This window comes from Lethenteron reissneri, chromosome 67 (assembly GCF_015708825.2).
Source record: "Lethenteron reissneri isolate LAM-NWPU_2019-01 chromosome 67, ASM1570882v1, whole genome shotgun sequence".
NCBI lineage: Eukaryota > Metazoa > Chordata > Hyperoartia > Petromyzontiformes > Petromyzontidae > Lethenteron > Lethenteron reissneri.
In genome coordinates this window covers 6,914,816-6,941,676 of record NC_083845.1, presented here as the reverse complement: position 1 = coordinate 6,941,676, position 26,861 = coordinate 6,914,816, and the positions used below count along the sequence as shown (strand labels likewise).

The window sequence follows — 26,861 nt, the reverse complement described above, 5'->3', positions numbered from 1 at the left end:
TCAACACTGCCCATAGACTCAACACTGCCCATAGACTCAACACTACCCATAGACTAACACTGCCCATAGACTCAACACTGCCCATAGACTCAACACTACCGATAGACTCAGCACTGCCCATAGACTCAACACTGCCCATAGACTCAACACTACCCATAGACTCAACACTACCCATAGACTCAACACTGCCCATAGACTCAACACTGCCCATAGACTCAACACTGCCCATAGACTCAACACTACCCATAGACTAACACTACCCACCCACACACCACCCACACACATCACCCACGCACCACCCACCCACACCACCCACACACACACCACCCACACACACACCACCCACACACACCACCCACACACACCACCCACACACACCACCCACACACACCACCCACACACACACACCCACACACACACCACCCACACACACCACTCACACACACCACTCACACACACCACCCACACACACACCACCCACACACACACCACCCACACACACCACTCACAAATTGTCGTCACTTTTGAAACTGCCCGCGAAGTTGTGGCACGCCGTCTGTGCAACCCGCGCGGTGACGTCATCACGCACGCAGGGGCCACCTGCGCGGTGACGTCATCACGCACGCAGGGGCCACCCGCGCGGTGACGTAATCACGCACGCAGGGGCTACCCGCGCGGTGACGTAATCACGCACGAGGCGGCTAATTTGTTTACATCCTCCCTCCCCTTAAAGCGGCGTTGTGAGGGATGAACCGACTCCGCCTCAGACGATAAGAAAATAAAGTTTAATATTTACTTATTTTCGGGACTCCTCCTGCCTCAAAAGGGGGGGAGGGCCGCGTCAAGTTCGCCGTTCTTCAGCGACTCGCGCGCGCCGCCGCCTCCGATGCTGCCAAGGCCGATTTCGTGAGGGCCTCGGTAAGCCTGCGGCCTTGCCTGACGCGCCCTGCCCGCGAGAGGCGCTCGCCGCCTGGTTCGGAGGGGTGTTGGGGGAGGGTGGCGACCGGAGAATTTCGTGAGGGCCTCAGTAAGCCTACGGGCTTGCCTGACGCGCCCTGCCCGCGAGAGGCGCTCGCCGCCTGGTTCGGAGGGGTGTTGAGGGAGGGTGGCGACCGGAGAATTTCGTGAGGGCCTCAGTAAGCCTACGGGCTTGCCTGACGCGCCCTGCCCGCCAGAGGCGCTCGCCGCCTGGTTCGGAGGGGTGTTGGGGGAGGGTGGCGACCGACGAATTTCGTGAAGGCCTCGGGAAGCCTGCGGGCTTGCCTGACGCGCCCTGCCCGCGAGAGGCGCTCGCCGCCTGGTTCAGAGGGGTGTTGGGGGAGGGTGGCGACCGGAGAATTTCGTGAAGGCCTCGGTAAGCCTGCGGGCTTGCCTGACGCGCCCTGCCCGCCAGAGGCGCTCGCCGCCTGGTTCAGAGGGGTGTTGGGGGAGGGTGGCGACCGACGAATTTCGTGAAGGCCTCGGGAAGCCTGCGGGCTTGCCTGACGCGCCCTGCCCGCGAGAGGCGCTCGCCGCCTGGTTCAGAGGGGTGTTGGGGGAGGGTGGCGACCGAAGATCGTCAATGACAGTTTTTGGTTGGGTGGGCAGCCGGAACCGGCCAGTGGAATGTGGAATTTCCACTCTGGCACTTCGACTGGCTGGCGGCTACCTTATTTCCTCTTCATTATGGCTATCGTCATAATCTATAGTGCCGCTAAGGTAAAGTCTCTCATAGCTGTCAACCCACCACGGTTTACTCCGTATTCTTGTACAGGGAAACAAAATGTGTCTTATTTGTTTGTGTTTCTCCCTTGTGATGGGACTTTGTAGGATGAACGTTGAGATTTATAAACGGCACGGGGTGACCGATACGTTCTGAATTGATCTGTGATAAGGTAAGGGCACTGATAAGGGGTTGACAGGTATGGGACCTAATCTTGTTTTGAAGCTTTCGTTACTGCAGCAATCCATACTCTGTGGTTCTTTAGGTAAAGTCCCCCCGTTCTTACCAATATAACCTCTTGCCACGGCTGCTTTCACCATTTTCTTGCTGTGGTTGTTCCACCTGATGAAGATTGCTTGTGTTGCGATCGAAACGTCGTGATTTGTTTTATTTTATTTCTGCCTACGTGACTTTACCGAATGAACCAATGAGTATGTGTTGTACCCACCGTTGGTAGTACATGTTGTTTATGCCATTTATTGTGAAAATTCCGTCACAGTTCCTATGATCACCGTTTCATTGCTTTCATGGCTTTATTTTGGTGCTTTCGAAAAGTGTATTGGTTCTTGCCATGTTTGTTTGTTGTAGTACAGAGTTAGACTGATGGCCCTAATCTAAGTTGTCTTGTGGTTGTTGTTGTTGTTTGTTGTAGTACAGAGTTAGACTGATGGCCCTAATCTAAGTTGTCTTGTGGTTGTTGGTTGTTTGACTTGCATCCCACTGGGATTTTTGCACACAGCGTTGGTGTACGGTGATTTTTTTTCTGCAATATTTTGCTGTCTTTTCTTGGATTTCTGTTTGCACTTAGTCACATAGTCACTTTAAGATGTTTTCTTGTTCATGTTTTTGTTTTTAAATCCTTTATATTAAGTTCGCTTGCTTGCGTGCTTACGACCGTGCACATCTTTCGGTCGTTTTTTAACCCACTTCCCGTGATCCAATCGAGCTGACATTTTGCACACAGACTCGTTGTGTGTGACAATTAATGTTCGTGAAAAAACATTTCCAAAATTTTACACTGTTTAGGGAAAGCAAATTAAATATTTAATTACCAATTGTTTAATACTGCAGACAATCATCTGACCCATAGGTGGCAACCATCTCAAGCCAGAGGACGAGAGGACTCTAGCCGCCACGCATACAAAGGATTTAGAGTGAAAAACTTTGTTTTTACGGGTTCTACTTATTTGTTTGTTGCGGTTGCACCCGATTCAAGAGCCGAATGGCTCACAGGGCTATACCACCGAGACGCTTTAATTAATATTCTCTTCATCCAGACTTTATCCGTCAAAGGTAAGGATATCCTGGCCTCCGTCATAGTAACGTAGAATGTATACTGCTTGCCCCAGTGCTGCCTATACATACGAGTACTGTTCGCCGGTGGGTTTTTAAACAGCTATTTAAATTTACTCTTTAAAAACTGATACAATCAATACGTTGTGATGATTGTTTTAAGGTCTATTAAAATTACTTAATTGATCATAACGGCCCAACATTGCCACCCACTGCTGTATGAATGTGTCCCTACTACTCATAAAAAAATATTTTATTGTAAAAAAATTATCCGACAGTGTTTATTGTGTGTATGTACGGTATGTTGAACTTATTTTGTACCGTAGCCAACCGTGCGAATCGAAGGTACAGTGTTGAGTCTATGGGCAGTGTTGAGTCTATGGGCAGTGTTGAGTCTGTGGGCAGTGTTGAGTCTGTGGGCAGTGTTGAGTCTGTGGGCAGTGTTGAGTCTGTGGGAAGTGTTGAGTCTGTGGGCAGTGTTGAGTCTATGGGCAGTGTTGAGTCTATGGGCAGTGTTGAGTCTATGGGCAGTGTTGAGTCTATGGGCAGTGTTGAGTCTGTGGGCAGTGTTGAGTCTGTGGGCAGTGTTGAGTCTATGGGCAGTGTTGAGTCTATGGGCAGTGTTGAGTCTATGGGCAGTGTTGAGTCTATGGGCAGTGTTGAGTCTATGGGCAGTGTTGAGTCTATGGGCAGTGTTGAGTCTATGGGCAGTGTTGAGTCTATGGGCAGTGTTGAGTCTATGGGCAGTGTTGAGTCTATGGGCAGTGTTGAGTATGGGCAGTGTTGAGTCTATGGGCAGTGTTGAGTCTGTGGGCAGTGTTGAGTCTGTGGGCAGTGTTGAGTCTGTGGGCAGTGTTGAGTCTGTGGGCAGTGTTGTGTCTGTGGGCAGTGTTGAGTCTGTGGGCAGTGTTGAGTCTGTGGGCAGTGTTAGTCTATGGGCAGTGTTGAGTCTATGGGCAGTGTTGAGTCTATGGGCAGTGTTGACTCTATGGGCAGTGTTGAGTCTATGGGCAGTGTTGAGTCTATGGGCAGTGTTGACTCTATGGGCAGTGTTGAGTCTATGGGCAGTGTTGAGTCTATGGGCAGTGTTGAGTCTATGGGCAGTGTTGAGTATATGGGCAGTGTTGAGTCTATGGGCAGTGTTGAGTCTGTGGGCAGTGTTGAGTCTGTGGGCAGTGTTGTGTCTGTGGGCAGTGTTGAGTCTGTGGGCAGTGTTGAGTCTGTGGGCAGTGTTGAGTCTGTGGGCAGTGTTGAGTCTGTGGGCAGTGTTGAGTCTGTGGGCAGTGTTGAGTCTGTGGGAAGTGTTGAGTCTGTGGGCAGTGTTGAGTCTATGGGCAGTGTTGAGTCTATGGGCAGTGTTGAGTCTATGGGCAGTGTTGAGTCCTATGGGCAGTGTTGAGTCTGTGGGCAGTGTTGAGTCTGTGGGCAGTGTTAGTCTATGGGCAGTGTTGAGTCTATGGGCAGTGTTGAGTCTATGGGCAGTGTTGAGTCTATGGGCAGTGTTGAGTCTATGGGCAGTGTTGAGTCTATGGGCAGTGTTGACTCTATGGGCAGTGTTGAGTCTATGGGCAGTGTTGAGTCTATGGGCAGTGTTGAGTCTATGGGCAGTGTTGAGTATATGGGCAGTGTTGAGTCTATGGGCAGTGTTGAGTCTGTGGGCAGTGTTGAGTCTGTGGGCAGTGTTGTGTCTGTGGGCAGTGTTGAGTCTGTGGGCAGTGTTAGTCTATGGGCAGTGTTGAGTCTATGGGCAGTGTTGAGTCTATGGGCAGTGTTGACTCTATGGGCAGTGTTGAGTCTATGGGCAGTGTTGAGTCTATGGGCAGTGTTGACTCTATGGGCAGTGTTGAGTCTATGGGCAGTGTTGAGTCTATGGGCAGTGTTGAGTCTATGGGCAGTGTTGAGTATATGGGCAGTGTTGAGTCTATGGGCAGTGTTGAGTCTGTGGGCAGTGTTGAGTCTGTGGGCAGTGTTGAGTCTGTGGGCAGTGTTGAGTCTGTGGGCAGTGTTGAGTCTGTGGGCAGTGTTGAGTCTGTGGGCAGTGTTGAGTCTGTGGGCAGTGTTGAGTCTGGGCAGTGTTAGTCTATGGGCAGTGTTGAGTCTGTAGGCAGTGTTGAGTCTGTGGGCAGTGTTGAGTCTGTGGGCAGTGTTGAGTCTGTGGGCAGTGTTGAGTCTATGGGCAGTGTTGAGTCTATGGGCAGTGTTGAGTCTATGGGCAGTGTTGAGTCTATGGGCAGTGTGAGTCTGTGGGCAGTGTTGAGTCTGTGGGCAGTGTTGAGTCTGTGGGCAGTGTTGAGTCTGTGGGCAGTGTTGAGTCTGTGGGCAGTGTTAGTCTATGGGCAGTGTTGAGTCTATGGGCAGTGTTGAGTCTGTGGGCAGTGTTGAGTCTGTGGGCAGTGTTGAGTCCATGGGCAATATGTCTGTTGCACTTCTTTCGCACCATGTGTAGCCAACCGAGCTAATCGGAGGTGCAGGGTCTAATCGGAGGGATGCCTTCGAGCAGTGGGCTGATACTGGTAGAAACGAAGTGAACCAGCCTACAATAAATTTCGATTTAAAGCTTTCGTGACTGCAGGGATCCATCTTCTTGGTTCTTTGGGTAAAGTCACGTAGAAGGGAAGTAATAAAATAATAAAAATAAAACATAATAAAATAATTCTCACGACGTTTCGGCTACAACGCAAGCAGCCAGTCTTCAGGTGAAGAATGAGACACTGCCAAGCTAGGAGCTTCCAACCCAGCGTATATATAAGCTCCTAGCTTGGTAGTGTCTCATTCTTCACCTGAAGACGGCTGCTTGCGTTGTAGCCGAAACGTCGTGAGAATTATTTTATTTTATTATGTTTTATTTTTATTATTTTATTACTTCCCTTCTACGTGACTTTACCCAAAGAACCAAGAAGACAGCCTACAATAGATTATACCGTCCGTCCGATGTCCGATTAGGTGTAGCAACATCGCCCCCTACTGCAAACACTTGGCAGGACCCTACAAAAACCTTTCGACTCAGTGAGGCTTTCCTGGCTAAACAAGTGTAACATTCCCTTATAATTCCCTGAGATAGTTTTTAATTAAAACATTTAAATTAAAAATTAACTCACAGCGGCCTAAAGCCTACAGCTAGGCCTAAAGCCTAGAACTAGGCCTCAAACTCTCCCTTCGTATCGTACCCCCGCGTGTGTGAAAGGGAGTTAATGTTTAACAGTGTTACATTCCCTGATGTTTTTAAATAGAAACATTTAAATTTAAAGCTTTTACATTAATAATTAAAACATTTTAATTAAAAATTAACTCAAAGCGGCCTAAAGCCTACAGCTAGGCCTAAAGCCTAGAACTAGGCCTCAAACTCTCCCTTCGTATCGTATTTGTTCGTTCCTACCAGCCCACCCCGCAGGGACCTGTTAATAATCTTGATTTGAAGTTTTCGTGACTGCAGGAATCCATACTCTTTGGTTCTTTCGGTAAAGTCACGTTTCGATCGCCACACATCCTCAGGACGATCCCTTGTGTGGCGATTGAAACGTCGTGATATAGTATTATTTTTCTACGTGATTTTACCGAAAGAACCAGTATGGATTGTTAATGGCTGATGTTTTTATATTTGTAAGTCATTGGTAACTCAATTCTGCTACACTTGCCAACCCGGTTTAAATCACGGGCGGACGAAACTTGTTTTCGAACTCATGATCTCAGCGATGCCAGCTCGGCTTTCTGAACTCGGCGCCACCATGTGTTTGTGGTTTAGTTTGTTGGTGCGGGAGGGACGGAGGGAGCCGAGAGATGGAGGGGAGGGGTGGAGTCATCGGAGCAGCAGCAGGAGAAGCGAGCGACTCCATGAAAGAGCCGCTTCTGGGCTCACGTGGTGGTGGTGGTGGCGGCGGTGGTGGACGGCTGGAAGAGCGAGGTGGTGACTACGAGGAGGATGAGGAGGGAGAAGGGGAGTTGGATCCGCATGTGGTGGAGCAATACTACAGGTGCGACGTCGCATGCGCACACAACGCGTACGTGTGTGTGTTGAACTTCTTTCGCAGGTGAGTAGGTAGGTGAGTGAATGAATGATTGAGTGGAGCGGGTAGGCACGCGGATGAGAGTTGAGTTGCCGAGCAGGCGAGTAGGTAGGTATATGCACGTTGAACTTCTTTCGCGCCGTACATAGCCAACCGTGCTCATTGGAGGCGCGGGGGAAGGACAACAAACCAAACACAAGAAGCAGCTGTAAAATACGACACTCCACTGCCGATGTACGATACTCTGCAGTGCCAATTGGACAAACGGGCTTTTTCAACTGCGGGCTACATATGACCCATGAGCTACTTTGAGGTTGGGAATAGGAGAGAAGGAAGAGGTGGTGATGGGTGGGACGCGTGGTGTGCAGGGTGAAGAAGGGCAGGTTCAGAATATCTATTCGTGATGGAGGAATCCGATGATCTATGAAGCACTTTTTCACAGGTGTCCAGTTGGGGCACGGGGTAAGACCGTTACAACAACAAACAATACAAAATGATAATAGTGCAAAATACAAGATAGGTAAACGGATCGCCCAAATCTTCTTGGTTCTTTCGGTAAAGTCACGTAGAAGGGAAGTAATAAAATAATGAAAATAAAACATTTTATTACTTCCCTTCCTCGTGACTTTACCGAAAGAACCAAGAAGATGAAACCCTGCAGTCACGAAAGCTTTAAATCGAAAGATCACCCAAAGACATACAAATAATACTAAACCATCCCCATCCTACCAGGCAAAGCCCACTGAGGTATTAACTTGTGTTTCAGAAGCGACCTGGCCACCACAAATGACAGCTCAACAAAGTGGCACCATCATTTGGACATTTGTAGCAGCCAAAATAATAAAAAATCAACGCAATGCGTGTTTCTAAATGTGGAGGGAAAAACCAGCCATGGCTTTGTCACCCATTCCAATTTTTGTTAAAAGTAATTTCGATGGACGTCTTAGGTTTCCTGGATTTGACAATGGGGTTAAGGAATTAGCTAAGTGCAGATTTGACATTTAAAGCAGCTCAAGGGGTGCGGTAATTGGTCAGGTGGGCCCCCCCCCTCCCCAATATTTTATTTGCGGAAGCCAAAACGTTACCGCTCTAGTTAAATGAATAAAAACGTGGAACGTAAATGAAATAATTTTTTATAAAAATACAATTTAAACCGCGTTTGAAATAAGTTTGATGCTGTTTTTACACTGTTTTTGAAAACAAATCTCGGTGGCTTGGACATGTTTTCTCCCTCGCCTGATAAACAGGAGGTCGTGGGTTTGCTCCTGACCCTGACACGAGATGTTATCTCCCTCGCCTGATAAACAGGAGGGTGTGGGTTCCATCCCGACCTTGACACGCTGTGGCTATGAGATGTTTACTACCTCGCCTGGTATCAAGGAGGTCATGCAAACTCCAAATACACGCCTGCTGTATATTTGGAGTTTCCACGTCTCTCTCTCCCCGTGGTCACGTGGATTTTTCTCCAGGCCCTCGGGTGTTTTTTTAGCTCGTTACGCTACTGACAATCGCTGTTGTGTTGGCTGTGACGAACCTGCTGACCTCGGCCGAAAAGCACCGCTCGGCAAAAGAAGTCACATGTGCACACGGCGTTCTCAAATTCTGTACGTGACGAGAGAGAGAGAGAGAGAGGAAAAACAACAAGGCTTACAGAATAATAGCGCCGGCCGGAAGAAAAAAAAAACCTGAGTTTCAAACAACTTTGCACGGAACCACGTAAATAGCAAACCGGTGCATGATCTGAAAGAAAAAAACATGCGGAAGGAGTTCCACGGTTCTTTTGTCTGGTCACCTGCTCCACCCCACCCCTCCCCTACCCCCCTTCCTCCCCTCCCACTCTCCTCACCCCTGACCTCACCTCCCCTTCCCATTGCATCTCTCCCAACCGCAGCAAGGTGCAGAACGGGCGCCTGTACTTGGCTGTGCTGAGCACGGCTCTGGGGCCGCTGAGCCTGGGACTGACGCTGGGGTACAGCTCCCCGGCCATCCCCGACCTCGAGCTCAGCCCCGAGGCCCAGCTCAGGCTGAGCCCTGCGCAGGTGTCGTGGTTCGGGGTGAGTGGCCACTGTGTGGGAGCCACGGTGGCTAGGAGATGTTAACTACCTCGCCTGGTGTGCAGGAGGTCGTGGGTTCGATCCCGACCCTGACGCCTGCTGCTGTATATTTGGAGTTTGCGTGTCTCTCTCTCTCTCTCATCATCATCATCACGGTGGCTAGGAGATGTTAACTACCTCGCCTTGTGTGCAGGAGGTCGTGGGTTCGATCCCGACCCTGACACCTGCTGTATATTTGGAGTTTGCGTGTCTCTCTCTCTCATCATCATCACGGTGGCTAGGAGATGTTAACTACCTCACCTGGTATACAGGGGGTCGTGGGTTCCATCCCGATCCTGACACCTGCTGTATATTTGGAGTTTGCGTGTCTCTTTCTCTCATCATCATCACGGTGGCTAGGAGATGTTAACTACCTCGCCTGGTATACAGGAGGTCGTGGGTTCCATCCCGACCCTGACACCTGCTGTATATTTGGAGTTTGCGTGTCTCTCTCTCTCATCATCATCACGGTGGCTAGGAGATGTTAACTACCTCGCCTGGTATACAGGAGGTCATGGGTTCCATCCCGATCCTGACACCTGCTGTATATTTGGAGTTTGCGTGTCTCTTTCTCTCATCATCATCACGGTGGCTAGGAGATGTTAACTACCTCGCCTGGTATACAGGAGGTCGTGGGTTCCATCCCGACCCTGACACCTGCTGTATATTTGGAGTTTGCGTGTCTCTCTCTCTCATCATCATCACGGTGGCTAGGAGATGTTAAGTACCTCGCCTGGTGTGCAGGAGGTCGTGGGTTCGATCCCGACCCTGACACCTGCTGTATATTTGGAGTTTGCGTGTCTCTCTCTCTCATCATCATCACGGTGGCTAGGAGATGTTAACTACCTCACCTGGTATACAGGAGGTCGTGGGTTCCATCCCGATCCTGACACCTGCTGTATATTTGGAGTTTGCGTGTCTCTCTCTCTCATCATCATCACGGTGGCTAGGAGATGTTAAGTACCTCGCCTGGTGTGCAGGAGGTCGTGGGTTCGATCCCGACCCTGACACCTGCTGTATATTTGGAGTTTGCGTGTCTCTCTCTCTCATCATCATCACGGTGGCTAGGAGATGTTAACTACCTCACCTGGTATACAGGAGGTCGTGGGTTCCATCCCGATCCTGACACCTGCTGTATATTTGGAGTTTGCGTGTTTCTTTCTCTCATCATCATCACGGTGGCTAGGAGATGTTAACTACCTCGCCTTGTGTGCAGGAGGTCGTGGGTTCGATCCCGACCCTGACACCTGCTGTATATTTGGAGTTTGCGTGTCTCTCTCTCTCATCATCATCACGGTGGCTAGGAGATGTTAACTACCTCGCCTGGTATACAGGAGGTCATGGGTTCCATCCCGATCCTGACACCTGCTGTATATTTGGAGTTTGCGTGTCTCTTTCTCTCATCATCATCACGGTGGCTAGGAGATGTTAACTACCTCGCCTGGTATACAGGAGGTCGTGGGTTCCATCCCGACCCTGACACCTGCTGTATATTTGGAGTTTGCGTGTCTCTCTCTCTCATCATCATCACGTTGGCTAGGAGATGTTAACTACCTCGCCTTGTGTGCAGGAGGTCGTGGGTTCGATCCCGACCCTGACACCTGCTGTATATTTGGAGTTTGCGTCTCTTTCTCTCATCATCATCACGGTGACTAGGAGATGTTAACTACCTCGCCTGGTATACAGGAGGTCGTGGGTTCCATCCCGATCCTGACACCTGCTGCTGTATATTTGGAGTTTGCGTGTCTCTCTCTCTCATCATCATCACGGTGGCTAGGAGATGTGTCTGTTGAACTTGTATCTCACCGTACACAGCCAACCACTCTAATCGGAGGTCCGGGATTTCACAACGGCATTAGAACCATCGGCGGCGAGTGACACGCGTGTTAACGCGCGCGTGACGTCCGCACCCCCGTCCCCTGTCCTCCCAGTCGCTGGTGACGATCGGCGCGGTGCTGGCGGGGCCGCTGGCGGGGCTGCTGGTGGAGCGCCTGGGCAGGAAGCCGACGCTGATGCTGAGCTCCGTGCCGTTCGTGTTCGGCTGGCTGCTGCTGATGACGGCGCAGAGCCCCGGGGCGCTGTACGCGGGCCGCACCCTCACGGGGCTAGCGGGGGGCACCGCGTCGCTCGTCGTACCCGTGAGTGGACACGGTGGCCCCCCCCCCCCCCCCCCCCCCCCCCCCCCCCCCCCCCCCACACGCGCGAGTCTGCGTACAGATGTAGTGACATATGACGTCACTACTGTGTCGGCCTGTACGAGGGCTGGGGGCTCTAAGGGGGTGCCTGGGGGGTCACGTGGTGGAGGGACCCAGACCTCCCGGTAGGCGTGGCCTGGGCAGGGAGGCGTGGCCTGGGCAGGGAGGCGTGGCCTGGGCAGGGAGGCGTGGCCTGGGCAGAGCCGGCCATGCCAGAGCAGATATAAGCATGGTGTGAACGCAGAGCGAGGCTGTTGAACTCCGCAGTGAAGACGACATCATCGCTCCTCAAGTCCCGGGTCGTCGTCCTGGGCCAGGCAGCCCGCAGCCTGCCTGGTCCACTCTGTGTCGTGTCCCAGAGTGTTAGTGAGTTGAGGAAGGTGGTCACCACCTCATGTACGGTGTTATATTACTTACCGTTTAATACATAGTGTTGCCTCCAAGCTGTGTGTGTGTGTGTGCACCTAATTCGAACCCACTACACAAAGACAACGTCCTTGTCTTTGTGGCAGTACGCAGCACCGATCTTCCACTTCACGATACATTTTTCAGATGCAGATTCACACGCGCCCCCCACTCATGGGCACGGTGCCCCCCCCCTGCCGCCCCCTACCCTACCCCCAAACCCTCCCTAACCCCCCACCCCACCCCCCAGGTGTACATCTCAGAGGTCTCTCACCCAGCGGTGCGCGGAGCCCTCGGCTCCTGCATGCAGCTCATGGTGGTGCTGGGCATCTTCACGGCCTACGCCGCCGGTGAGAGTCGCGGCACACTCGCCACGGCAATGCTCACCGTGGTGATGTTCAGTACCGTGGCACTCACCGCCAGACTCGCCGTGATACTCAGTACCGTGGCACTCACCGCCAGACTCGCCGTGATACTCAGTACCGTGGCACTCGCCACGGCGATGCTCACCGTGGTGAGCTCCTGCGGCCGTCTGGAACGCTGTTCCGATATTAGGAAGCCGCTGGAGGGAGCAATGCACTTTTAAATAATCTCCGTTGAAAACGAATTCCTTTAGAACTGCTTGTTGTTGTGTTTATATTCTTAGGTTTTTTCTCAACCAGTATATACACGGGGTAGTATCCCTTGGAATCTCTCATTTACTTGATACAGCTATCGTGCTGTGACGGTTCCACCTGAAGACGGAAGCTTGTGTTGTCTCCGAAACGTCGTGATTTTTATTTTTAATTTTTAATTATTTTATTTTACTTTTATTAATTTTAATTTTTTACCTACGTGACTTTACCGAAAAAACCTAAGAATATGAATCCTTGCCGTCACGAAAGCTTCAGATCTAGAATTGTTGTCTTCTTGGTTCTTTCGGTAAAGTCACGTAGAATGGAAATAATAAAATAATAAAAATAAAACATAATAAAATAATTCTCACGACGTTTCGGCCACAACGCAAGCAGCCGTCCTCAGGTGAAGACCAGGTCTGTCGGGGAGACAGCGTTTTATTTTTATTATTTTATTACTTCCCTTCTACGTGACTTTACCGAAAGAACCAAGAAGATGAATCCCTGCAGTCACGAAAGCTTTAAATCGAAATTTTGTCTTTGGTTCTTTCGGCAAAGTGGTGGAACAACCACAGCGCATGATGACGGACGCTTGTGTGTTGCGCCCGAAACGTCGTGATTTAATTAATTTGTTTGAAACACACGTGACTTTACCGAAAGAACCAAGAAGATGAATCCCTGCAGTCACGAAAGCTTTACATCGAAATTACAATTGTTGTGTTTAATTTGCAGTCCATCCCCCGCACCTACGATTAGCGCGGCTGACTACTTAGAAGTTCAACGTACACCCCCCCCCTGCCCGCCCCCCCCTCTCCGCTGATGAGGCTTGATCCTCGGCTGGCGCTGGCTGGCCGTACTGTGCGCCGTGCCACCCACGCTGATGCTGCTGCTGCTCGTTGCCGTCGTGCCGGAGTCTCCGCGGTTCCTGCTGAGCCGTCCCCGGCGCCGAGCTGAGGCCGTGGCAGGCGCTGACGGTGCTGCGGGGAGACGCCGTGGACGTCCGCACCGAGATCCGGCTCATCCGGCAAGGGCAGCAGCAGCAGCAGCAGGTCGTGAACCTTTCCCTCATCTGACTAGGACTACAAATCCCTTCGTGGTCTTGCCACACCGTCGGAGGTCGCAAACGGGTTTTGATTCATCTTCTTGGTTCTTTCGGTAAAGTCACGTAGAATGGAAGTAATAAAATAATAAAAATTAAAACTTGATAAAACACAACGCAAGCAGCCGTCCTCAGGTGGAGAACAGGTCTGTCGAGAAGACAGAGTCTGAATGATTTATTTTATTATTTCCATTCTACGTGACTTTACCGAAAGAACCAAGAAGATGAATCCCTGCAGTCACGAAAGCTTTAAATCGGGTTTTGATTCCTTACCCGTACCCGTACCCGGCCGCACCAAGGTCGCAAACGGGTACCCGTACCCGTACCGGCCGGGTACGGGTAGCCGGGTATCGGGTAGGCTACGGTGATGATGCTGCTGCTTATGATGACAATGCTGATGCTTATGATGACGACGACGCTGCTGATGATGATGATGCTGATGATGTCCCCCCCCCTCCGTGCAGGAGCGGCTGAGCTGGTGGGAGCTGCGCATGCCCATCCTGTACAAGCCGCTGGCCGTCACCGTGCTGCTGCTGATGCTGATGATGATGCTGATGATACTGATTATGATGCTGATGATGCTGATGATGCTGATGATGATGACGTCCTTCACCGTGCAGGAGCGGCTGAGCTGGCGGGAGCTGCGCATGCCCGTCCTCTACAAGCCGCTGGCCGTCACCGTGCTGCTGATGACGCTGCAGCAGTTCTCGGGGATCAACGCGGTGATGCTGTACGCAGAGTCCATCTTCAGGGCGGCGAACATCCAGGTGGCGAGCACACGGAACGGCGGCGATGACGCGGACAAAGTCTTCTTGGTTCTTTCGGTAAAGTCACGTAGAAGGGAAATAATAAAGTTATAAAAATAAAACACAATAATATACAATTCTCACGACGTTTCGGCCACAACGCAAGCAGCCGTCCTTCAGGTGAAGAACAGGTCTGTCGGAAAGGCAGCGTCTGAATGAACACCACCAGGCTTGGAAGCGTATATTTAAGCTGGGTTGAAGGGGGAAGAGCGCCTTGACCCAGCTTAAATATACGCTGCCAAGCCTGGCGGTGTTTCATTCAGACGCTGTCTTCCCGACAGACCTGTTCTTCACCTGAGGACGGCTGCTTGCGTCGTGGCCGAAACGTCGTGAGAATAATTTTATTATGTTTTGTTTTTATTATTTTATTATTTCCCTTCTACGTGACTTTACCGAAAGAACCAAGAAGATGAATCGCTGCAGTCACGAAAGAAGCTTTAACGCGGACAAAGTCGTTTATGACGAGCGGCTCCGGGCCTACCCCGGGTCGACTCGGCCTCAAATGAGCACCTGGCGAAGCGTGTCTAGAACATCGCCACTGGGGAGACGATGGCGGCCCTTCCGGTTCGCCAGAGGTCGCAACCGTGTACCCGATACCCGTACCCTACCCGATACCCGGCTACCCGTACCCGGCCGGGTACGGGTAGCCGTTTGTGACCCTGGTGCGGCCGGGTACGGGTACGAGTAGGCCGTGAGTCACTGGTGAGTCACCGTTTGTCACTCATTTCCCAACGTCTTGTCTCTTCTCACAATTCAAGTTCCTAGAATCAACCCACCCGCGCCTGCAACATGGCTTCATCCCAGAGGTCGCAATCGGGTACCCGATACCCGTACCCTACCCGTACCCGGCCGGGTACGGGTACGGTCGGGTACAGGTACGGGTACCTGTTTGCGACCCTGCTGCGGCCAGGTACGGGTACGGGTATGGAATCAAAACCCGTTTGCGACCTCTGACGTTCGCGTGCCGTGCCGGCCTTCATGGGTGCTCTAACAGCGCCTGCCCCGACAGTCCCTTCAGGCTATGCGGGCGATCTTTTGTCCTTGTGTGTTGAATTTCTTTCGCGCAGTACGTAGCCAGCCGCGCTAATCGGAGGTGCGGGATTAGAAATCGCGTTCGGTGGCGAGTGACGTGTGTATGTATGTATGTGTGTACGTGTGTAACGTGTGTGTATGTGTATGTGTGTGTGTGTACGTATATGTTCGTGTGTGTATGTATGTGTAACTTGTATACGTGTGTGTATGTGTCTGTACGTGTGTAACGTGTGTGTAACGTGTACGTGTGTGTGTGTGTGTAACGTGTATGTGTGTACTTGTGTGTTTGTGTATAACGTGTGTACGTGTGTGTATGTGTGTGTACGTGTGTACGTGTGTAACGTGTGTACGTGTGTACGTGTGTGTACGTGTGTGTACGTGTGTGTAACGTGTGTACGTGTGTGTCACGTGTGTGTCACGTGTGTGCAGAACAGTGCGGAGGCGCCCGTGATGATCGCCGCGGTGCAGGTTGTCGTCACGCTCCTCTCCGGGTTCCTCATGGACCGTGCCGGACGCAAGCTGCTGCTGTGCCTCTCTGGTTCGTCTCACTCACTCACTCACCCACACACTCACTCTCTTACTCACTCACACTCACTCACACACTCACTCACTCACACACTCACTCACTCTCTCACTCACACACTCACACACTCATTCACTCACTCACTCACACACTCACACACTCACACACTCATTCACTCACTCACTCACACACTCACACACTCACTCACTCACACTCACTCACTCACACACTCACACACTCACACACTCATTCACTCACTCACTCACACACTCATTCACTCACTCACTCACACACTCACACACTCACTCACTCACACACTCACACACTCACTCACTCACACTCACTCACTCACACTCACTCACACACTCACTCACACACTCACTCACACACTCACTCACACACTCACTCTCTTACTCACTCACACACTCACTCACACACTCACACACACTCACTCACACACTCACTCTCTCACTCACTCACACACTCACTCACACACTCACTCACACACTCACTCACACACTCACTCACACACTCACTCACACACTCACTCTCTTACTCACTCACACACTCACCCACACACTCACACTCACTCACTCACACACTCACTCTCTTACTCACTCACTCACACACTCATTCACTCACTCACTCACTCACACACTCACACTCACTCACTCACACACTCACTCTCTTACTCACACACTCACTCACACACTCACTCACACACTCACTCACCCACACACTCACACTCACTCACTCACACACTCACACACTCACTCACTCACACTCACTCACACACTCACTCTCTTACTCACTCACACTCACTCACACACTCACTCACACACTCACTCATTCACTGACTCACTCACTCAGACATTCACTCAATCACTCACACACTCATTCACTGACTCACTCACTCACACACTCACTCTCTTACTCACTCACTCACACACTCACACTCACTCACACTCACTCATTCACTCATGGACCGTGCCGGCCGCAAGCTCCTGCTGTGCCTCTCTGGTTCGTCTCACTCACTCACTCACCCACACACTCACACTCACTCACTCACACACTCACTCTCTTACTCACTCACTCACACACTCACTCTCTTACTCACTCACACTCACTCACACACTCGCTCACTCACTCACACACTCACTCACTCACACACTCACTCACTCATTCACTCACACTCACTCACTCACACACTCACTCTCTTACTCACTCACACTCACTCACACACTCACTCATTCACTCACTCACTCACACACTCATTCACTCACTCACTCACTCACTCACTCACACACTCACTCACTCACTCACCCACTCACTCATTCACACACTCACTCATTCACTCATTCACTCACTCACACACTCACTCATTCACTCACTCACTCACTCACTCACACACTCACTCACTCACTCACTCATTCACTCACTCACTCACTCACTCATTCACTCACTCACTCACACACTCATTCATTCACTCACACACTCACACACACTCACACACTCACTCACTCACACACTCACTCACACACTCACTCTCTTACTCACTCACACACTCACTCACACACTCACACACACTCACTCACACACTCACTCTCTTACTCACTCACACACTCACTCACACACTCACTCACACACTCACTCACACACTCACTCACACACTCACTCACACACTCACTCTCTTACTCACTCACACACTCACCCACACACTCACACTCACTCACTCACACACTCACTCTCTTACTCACTCACTCACACACTCATTCACTGACTCACTCACTCACACACTCACACTCACTCACTCACACACTCACTCTCTTACTCACACACTCACTCACACACTCACTCACACACTCACTCACCCACACACTCACACTCACTCACTCACACACTCACACACTCACTCACTCACACTCACTCACACACTCACTCTCTTACTCACTCACACTCACTCACACACTCACTCACACATTCACTCATTCACTGACTCACTCACTCAGACATTCACTCAATCACTCACACACTCATTCACTGACTCACTCACTCACACACTCACTCTCTTACTCACTCACTCACACACTCACACTCACTCACACTCACTCATTCACTCATGGACCGTGCCGGCCGCAAGCTCCTGCTGTGCCTCTCTGGTTCGTCTCACTCACTCACTCACCCACACACTCACACTCACTCACTCACACACTCACTCTCTTACTCACTCACTCACACACTCACTCTCTTACTCACTCACACTCACTCACACACTCGCTCACTCACTCACACACTCACTCACTCACACACTCACTCACTCACACACTCACACTCACTCACTCACACACTCACTCTCTTACTCACTCACACTCACTCACACACTCACTCATTCACTCACTCACTCACACACTCATTCACTCACTCACTCACACACTCACTCACACACTCACTCACTCACTCACACACTCACTCATTCACACACTCACTCATTCACTCACTCATTCACTCACTCACTCACTCACTCACTCATTCACTCACTCATTCACTCACTCACACACTCACTCACTCACACACTCATTCACTCACTCACTCACACACTCATTCACTCACTCACTCACACACTCATTCATTCACTCACTCACTGACACACACTCACACACTCACTCACTCACACACTCACTCACACACTCACTCACTCACACACTCACTCACACACTCACTCACACACTCACTCACTCACTCACACACTCACTCACACACTCACACACTCACTCACTCACACACTCACACACTCACTCACTCACACACTCACTCACTCACTCACACACTCACTCACACACTCACACACACTCACTCACACACTCACACACTCACACACTCACTCACACACACACTCACTCACACACTCACTCACACACTCACACACACACTCACTCACACACTCACACACACACTCACTCACACACTCACTCACTCACTCACACACTCACTCACACACTCACTCACACACTCACACACTCACTCACACACTCACTCACACACTCACTCACACACTCACACTCTCTCACTCACACACTCACTCACTCACTCTCTCACTCACACACACTCACTCACACACTCACACTCACTCACTCACACACTCACACTCACTCACACACACTCACTCACACACTCACACACTCACTCAATCACTCACTCACACACTCTCACACTCACTCACACACTCACTCACACACTCACACACTCTCCCACACACACTCACACACTCACTCACACACTCACTCACTCATTCACTCACTCACTCACACACTCACTCACACACACTCACACACACTCACACACTCACTCACACTCACTCACTCACACACTCACACATTCACTCATTCACTCATTCACTCACTCACTCACACACTCACACACACTCACTCACACACTCACTCACACACTCACACACACACACTCACACACTCACACACACACACTCACTCACTCACTCACACACTCACTCACTCACACTCACCCACTCACACTCACCCACCCACTCACTCACACACTCACTCACACACTCACACTCACTCACTCATGGACCGTGCCGGCCGCAAGCTCCTGCTCTGTCTCTCCGGTTCGTCGCTACCCCCGGCGCTCCGGGACTCATTCACTCACTCACTCTCTTACTCACTCGCACACACACTCACACACACACTCACACACTCACACTCACTCTCTTACTCACTCGCACACACACTCACACACTCACACTCACTCTCTTACTCACTGACTCATTCACTCACTCACTCTCTTACTCACTCACTCGCACACACACTCACACACTCACACTCGCTCTCTTACTCACTGACTCTCTCACTCACTCACTCTCTTACTCACACACTCACTCACACACTCACACTCACTCACCAACTCACTCACTCTCTTACTCACTCTCTTACTCACACACTCACTCACACACTCACACTCACTCACCAACTCACTCACTCTCTTACTCACTCTCTCACTCACACACTCACACTCACTCGCACTCACTCATTCACTCACACTCACTCACCAACTCACTCACTCTCTTACTCACTCTCTTACTCACACGCTCACACACACTCACTCGCACTCACACATTCACTCACACACTCACACACTCACTCACACTCACTCATTCACTCACACTCACTCACACTCACTCACTCACACTCACTCACTCACACTCACTCTCTTACTCACTCTCACTCACTCACACTCACTCTCTTACTCACTCACACTTACTCACTCACTCACACACTCACTCACTTTCTTACTCACACACACTCACACACACTCACACACACTCACACACACTTACTCATTCACTCACTCACTTTCTTACTCACACTCACTTTCTCACTCACTCACTCACACCTACTCACACTCACTCTCACTCACTGTTTTACTTACACTCACTCACTCACACACTCACTCACTCTCATTCACTCACTCACTCTCATTCACTCACTCACTCACTCACCCTCTCACTCCGCCGACTCGCACTACAGCGCTCACGTGACAGCCCCAGCAACAACAAACAACGACAGCCGCTGTCCGCCACTCGGTGACGTCACCACGGGGCCTGCGCCCGGCCTGCTTGGCCAGACAAACGGGGTGGTGGTGGGGGGGGTGTCCAGAACTGGTGCTGACGAAGCTGCCGATGCTTCGGGCACGCACAGCGAAACGTCGGACATCGCTCCGAACAACACCCGATCACACGTTTGATCTGTTTGACACGGAGGGGGCTTTCGCGACCAATATTATTCGCAATAAAGTGTTTTTTTTTCTTGGGGTTAGATCGCGTCAATATAAACGCGTCGTGAACCGACCCACCACCCGACACGGCCAAATTAGCGAGGTTATCTCGCGTAAACAAAACGCGCCAATTAGTTAACGACTTCAGCACTCACCGGCCTTGTGTTGGAGAGTTAAACCCACAACAACATTTACAATTTGTGTAGCGCAACGTCTCTCTGGGCGATTACAACAACGACGACGACAACAACAACAACAACGACATAAACAAATGGTCTCATCGGGCGAAATTTTCCACGGTTGTGATCTGTTGTGGGGCCTTCCGCCAACGCAACTGTGAGAACGATAGCACTGGGCACCACGGTGGCTAGGAGATGTTAACTACCTCGCCTGGTATGCAGGAGGTCGTGGGTTCGATCCTGACCCTGACGCCTGCTGCTGTGTATTTGGAGTTTGCGTGTCTCTCTCTCTCATCATCACCACGGTGGCTAGGAGATGTTAACTACCTCGCCTGGTATGCAGGAGGTCGTGGGTTAGATTCTTACCCTGACGCTTGCTGCTGGTTCTTTCGGTAAAGTCACGTAGAGGGGAAATAATAAAATAATACAAATATTACATTATAAAATATAATTATTTTTATTAATAATAATAAAATAATAAGATTCAAATATTTTGTTATGTTTTATTTTATTTATCTTATTTATTTTATTACTTCCCTTCTACGTGACTTTACCGAAAGAACCAACAATATGAATCCCTGCAGTCACGAAAGCTTTAAATCGAAAAATAAAAAAAAGTTTAGTTTTTGAGTTTCATTTCTCTCCCCCCACCCTGCCCCACCCGCCCCACCCACCCCGCCCGCCAGGGGTCATCATGGCCGCCAGCGCCGCGACCTTTGGAGCCTACTTCAAGCTGACGGGGTCGGGCGGCAACGGGACGCTGGGCGCCCTGGACCTTGCATTGCCGTACGCCGGCGGGGCCCCGGACCATGAGTTGGCGATGGAGGGGGCGGCGAGCACGGGCTCGCTCGGCTGGCTGGCGCTCGCCAGCATGCTCCTCTACATCGTAGGTGCGGGCGCACGCAAAGACAAAGGTCCCCCGCGCAGCCTTCTGACAGGCTCGTCGGGGGGGCAAGTGCCGATAGCGAGCGGCACCTGATGAAGTCCGGAACGGGCCCGACCGCCTTTGTCTCCGCAATGGCGATACTTGCACACGCACACACAAAGACACGCACACACAAGGACAACATCTCCTGCATCGTGATATCCCCTTGCATTGTCTCCCCGTGTCCCACCTGGTGCAGGCTTCTCGCTGGGCTGGGGTCCCATCCCCTGGATCGTGATGTCCGAGGTGTTCCCTGTGCGCTGGAGGGGGGTCGCGAGCGGCGTGTGCGTCGCCGTCAACTGGACCTCGGCGTTCGTCGTCACCAAGGAGTTCCACGACTTCAGCGTGAGAAGCGGAACGCGCGGAAGCAGCAGCAGCGTCATCGTCAGCATCAGCGTCATCGTCAGCATCAGCAGCAGCAGCATCATCAGCAGCAGCAGCATCATCAGCATCAGCAGCGTCAGCGGCAGCAGCATCATCACCAGCATCGTTGTCATTAGCGTCATCATCATCATCAGCAGCAGCAGCATCATCAGCATCAGCAGCGGCAGCAGCATCATCACCAGCATCGTTGTCATTAGCGTCATCATCAGCATCAGCAGCATCATCAGCATCAGCAGCGTCAGCGGCAGCAGCATCATCACCAGCATCGTTGTCATTAGCGTCATCATCAGCATCAGCACCAGTAGCAGGATCAGCCACATCATCATCAGCATCATTGTCATTAGCATCATCACCAGCAGCAGCATCATCATCAGCGGCATCAAGATTATTCACCCACACCTCCCGTTTTCCCGCACCTCCGATTTCGCGCGGTTGGCTTCGTATGGTGCGAAAGACTTTAGTACGTACGTACAGCACCATCATCACCATCATCATCACCATCATCACCACCATCATCACCATCATCATCACCATCATCACCGTCAACACCATCATCACCGTCATCATCACCGTCAACACCATCATCATCACCGTCAACACCACCATCATCACCATCACCACCATCACCACCACCATCGCCAGCACCGTCAACATCATGGGCATCGCGATCGCGTCGTCAGCAGCAGCGGCAGCAGCGCCGCCGTTACTATTTGCAGCACCGACGACATCGTCGGCACCGTCAAAAACACCAAGATTACCGCCGCCATCATTACTCTCACTCGCAACATCCCCTATATCAGCATCACTACAGACATTTTCAGCAATAACAGCGCCAACCAATACCACCACCACAACCACCGTCACCAACACTACTACCATCACCACTTGCACCAGCACCACCACTCATACCTACAGCACCACAACCACTGTCACTACCACCATCACCACTTGCACCAGCACCACCACTCATACCAACAGCACCATCACCAACACCACCACCTCTATAGCATTCTCAGCTGTAACACGACTCGTCACCAGTACCACCACCAACACCACCAGGGCTGTAATCCCATACTCATACTATGGATTCCCTCCCCCCGTGACCCCACTGTGACCTCCCCTTTGTGCCCCACTACCCCCTTCCTTGTGCAGGAGTGGTTGGGTTTCCCCGGCGCGTTCTGGTTCTTCGCCAGCGTGTGCGCGGCCGGGTTCGTGCTGACGATCGTCGCCCTTCCCGAAACCAAAGGGCGATCCCTCGAGCAGATCCAGGCGCACTTCGAGGGGCGACCATCGCCCCTCTCTCCTCCACCGCCACCACTCGCTGCTTCCTCAACCCCTGCTGCAGCAGCAGCAGCAGGTTCACTTGGCCAAGCTGCTGTGACTGGGGCAGGGGATGAACTCTCGGTGCAAGAACCCTGAGGCTTGAGGGTGGTGGAGTTTTTGGTGGTGGTGTTGGTTGGGGTGGTAGTGGTGGTGTGAAAGTTGGGAGGTGGTTGTGATGGTGGTAGCAGTGGTGATGATGTTGGCAGTGAGAGTTGGAGGTAGTGATGGTGGTTGTGGTGGAGGAGTTGGTGGTCATGACGGAGGAGTTTGTGGTGATCGAGACGACTTGGAGTTATTTTGTTTCATTGAAATATTTTGCCTGGAAACTCGCTTGAGATGGAACCAATCCCGATCGCAAGGGCCATCTCTGGTTGTCGATTGGCACCTTACAGAGCAAACACACACGACCGCACGTGTACAAACATTCTAAATCTATATCTTAGACTTACAGAAGGACTCGCCGAATATTGATTCTATGAATCACTACGATTTAGCATCAGTGATCGATATTTTTTATCGTAGTTATCCAATCGCTGCGACGTTCACTCGTCGCCGTGAGAACATATTTTCTCGGAGTAAAAAACAAAAAAAGCGAATGGGTTTTAATCACAAATGTTTCGAAGTGATCGTACGTGATTCCATTTAAAATAATCGAATCGTGATTTGATTTTTTTTGTACCAGATGCGCGCATCGATGCGCGTTATCGTGAGCGGTGGCACAGCGGTTAACAGCCTCGGTTTATCATCCTGGCAAAGGCTAACGCCGTTGGCGAAGTGGTATCTGAACCTTGAAACCAGCTGTATGTATGTAATCTGAACTTCTTTCGCACCCTATGTAGTCAACCGCGTTAATCGGAGGTGCAGTGTTGAGTCTATGGGCAGTGTTGAGTCTATGGGTGGTGTTGAGTCTATGGGCGGTGTTGAGTCTATGGGCGGTGTTGAGTCTATGGGCAGTGTTGAGTCTATGGGTAGTGTTGAGTCTATGGGTAGTGTTGAGTCTATGGGCAGTGTTGAGTCTATGGGTAGTGTTGAGTCTATGGGTAGTGTTGAGTCTATGGGTAGTGTTGAGTCTATGGGCAGTGTTGAGTCTATGGGTAGTGTTGAGTCTATGGGTAGTGTTGAGTCTATGGGCAGTGTTGAGTCTATGGGCGGTGTTGAGTCTATGGGCAGTGTTGAGTCTATGGGTAGTGTTGAGTCTATGGGTAGTGTTGAGTCTATGGGCAGTGTTGAGTCTATGGGCAGTGTTGAGTCTATGGGCAGTGTTGAGTCTATGGGTAGTGTTGAGTCTATGGGCAGTGTTGAGTCTATGGGCAGTGTTGAGTCTATGGGCAGTGCAGAGTCTATGGGTAGTGTTGAGTCTATGGGCAGTGTTGAGTCTGGGCGGTATGTATGTTAAACTTATTTCACACTGTACACAACCAACCATGCTAATCGGAGGGGCAGTGTTGAGTCTGGGCGGTGTTGAGTGTGGTTAGTATGTACGGTGAACTTCTTTCGCACCGTACGTTGCCAACCGTGCTAATCGGATGTGCAATTGTGAGTTTCTCCCCTCGGCACCAGTCAACAGAGGTCGCAAACGGGTTTTGATTCCTTACCCGTACCCGGCCGCACCAGGGTCGCAAACGGGTACCCGTACCCGGCCGGGCACGGGTAGCCGGGTATCGGGTAAGGTACGGGTATCGGGTACCCGGTTGCGACTTCTGCACCAGTCAAACACGCACTGCCAGGCGTGGTGAAGTATGGTCAAACAGCCACCGTCATCAAACACATCCAGCGGTGGATTTGCAAAAGTTGCCGAGCTGGTGATAACGGAGCAGCCGACTTGCAAAGACAGTGTGTCGAATACCGCGTGTGGAATACCAGCGTGTGGAATACCACGTGTCGAAGGGAGAAACTAACCACGTCTTTTTAAGCGTAAATATATCGTGGGCCATTTGGCTAGAATGTGTGAAAGTGCAATACTTCTTGTGGTTACCTGAGGAGGGTCTTCGAACCTGTGAGTGCGATGTCCCCCAGCCTCACACCACGGCAGCATCCCCAGGTGCCGCCATCAGAGGGCAACTCTGTAACAGGATCTTTATTGTAGATTTGAAGTTTTCGTGGCTGCAAGGATCCATACTCGTGGTTGTTTCGGTAAAGTCACGTAGATTTCGATTTAAAGCTTTCGTGACTGCAGGGATTCATCTTCTTGGTTCTTTCGGTAAAGTCACGTAGAAGGGAAATAATAAAATAAAATAAATATTTTAGTATGTTTAAATTTTTTTCTTTTATTATTTCCCTTCTACGTGACTTTACCGAAAGAACCAAGAAGAAGAAAATTCACGTAGGTTAAGAAAATAAAAGATAAATCAATTAAATCACGACGTTTCGATTGCAACACAAGCAATCATCATCAGATGTGACAACCACGGCAAGAACATTTTCTTGCCGTGCTTGTGTTGCAATCGAAACGTCGCGATTTAATTATTTTTTTTATCTTTTTTATTTTCTTTACCTATGTGACTTTACCGAAAGAACCAGGATCTTTATCTTGGGGAAATTCGATGAGTTGTGAAACTCTTTTTGGGTTTTTTTTTCTCCCCACAGATGATCCAGTAGGGGGCACGGGCAACAATCAATACCAAAAAATCGAGCGCTAATTTCAAATAGATCAAGTGTGTATCAGTTAAAATTGCATAAAAACATCGATGCAAGCGTCTTAAACCACAACTCCGCCTCTGTCTGCCCAGCGGTTTAAATGGGTTCACGTTTTGGTGGGGTCGAGTGTGGGTCACACTTTTTTTTCTCTCACCCCAAACGCTGTTGATAAGTTTGCACTCCCAGAATGCCGTGTGGGCCGATGGGCTAAAGTCCTTGCGTATTTTGTTTGTTGCTACGTGAAGACACGAACATGGGATGGAGGCAGCGTGTTGTGTGCCGATTTATTTTCGCGAATTATCCCGGCAAATCGGAGGGTGCCGTCGTGTATTTGTCGGCGTGTCCCAGTGGTTTTTTGTTGTTGTTGGTTCCAGCCAGGGGATTGCCAACATGTCACGATTGTTTACAGCGAGGAGACTGGCCTGTGATGGTGCATGTGGCGGCAGGTTTCGCCCGTGCTCCGAATCATCATCAGCAGCAGCAGCAGCAGCGTGGTATCAATGGGGCGCTTTAGCCAAGCGCAGTGCAGAGCCGGGGTCTGAAACCAAAGCAAGAACAGCCCTTTTTTTACGTGGTAAAAAAATGAGCCATTTTTTTTGTTTCAAATCTGGAGCAGAGGTGGAGTTTGCTCCCGCGCAGAAGGGAATTAATAAAATAATAAAACAATTAAATTCTCACGACGTTTCGATTACAACACGAGCAATAATCATCGGGTGTGAAAACCACAGCAAGAAAATGTTTGGGGGAAAAAATCGTCGTGAGAATTTTATCGTTTTATTTTTATTATTTTATTGTTTCCCTTCTACGTGACTTTACGAAAAATAAAAAAATAGTTTCGTTTTTAGGTTTCATTTCTCTC

At 50.6% G+C, this 26,861-nt stretch overlaps 1 protein-coding gene and 1 long non-coding RNA gene across 2 annotated transcripts; one reads left to right on the top strand and one right to left on the bottom strand.

Annotated features, from left to right (window-relative positions):
- The first annotated feature begins 691 nt into the window (after nt 1-691).
- Nucleotides 692-26,665, top strand: SLC2A8 (solute carrier family 2 member 8). The gene is given in 12 exon segments (XM_061578754.1): nt 692-918; nt 6,738-6,966; nt 8,891-9,053; nt 11,024-11,230; nt 11,943-12,042; nt 13,131-13,270; nt 13,272-13,355; nt 14,026-14,172; nt 15,673-15,781; nt 21,420-21,623; nt 21,858-22,003; nt 23,195-26,665. Coding segments are annotated over 11 exon segments (1,761 nt in total). The 5' UTR covers nt 692-918; nt 6,738-6,772; the 3' UTR covers nt 23,462-26,665.
- Nucleotides 16,252-17,721, bottom strand: LOC133360190 (uncharacterized). The gene is made up of 3 exons (XR_009757233.1): nt 17,672-17,721; nt 16,533-16,569; nt 16,252-16,317 (listed from the first exon to the last, which is right to left on the bottom strand). It is a non-coding gene; the product is annotated as an uncharacterized LOC133360190 (long non-coding RNA).
- Nucleotides 26,666-26,861: the final 196 nt, after the last annotated feature.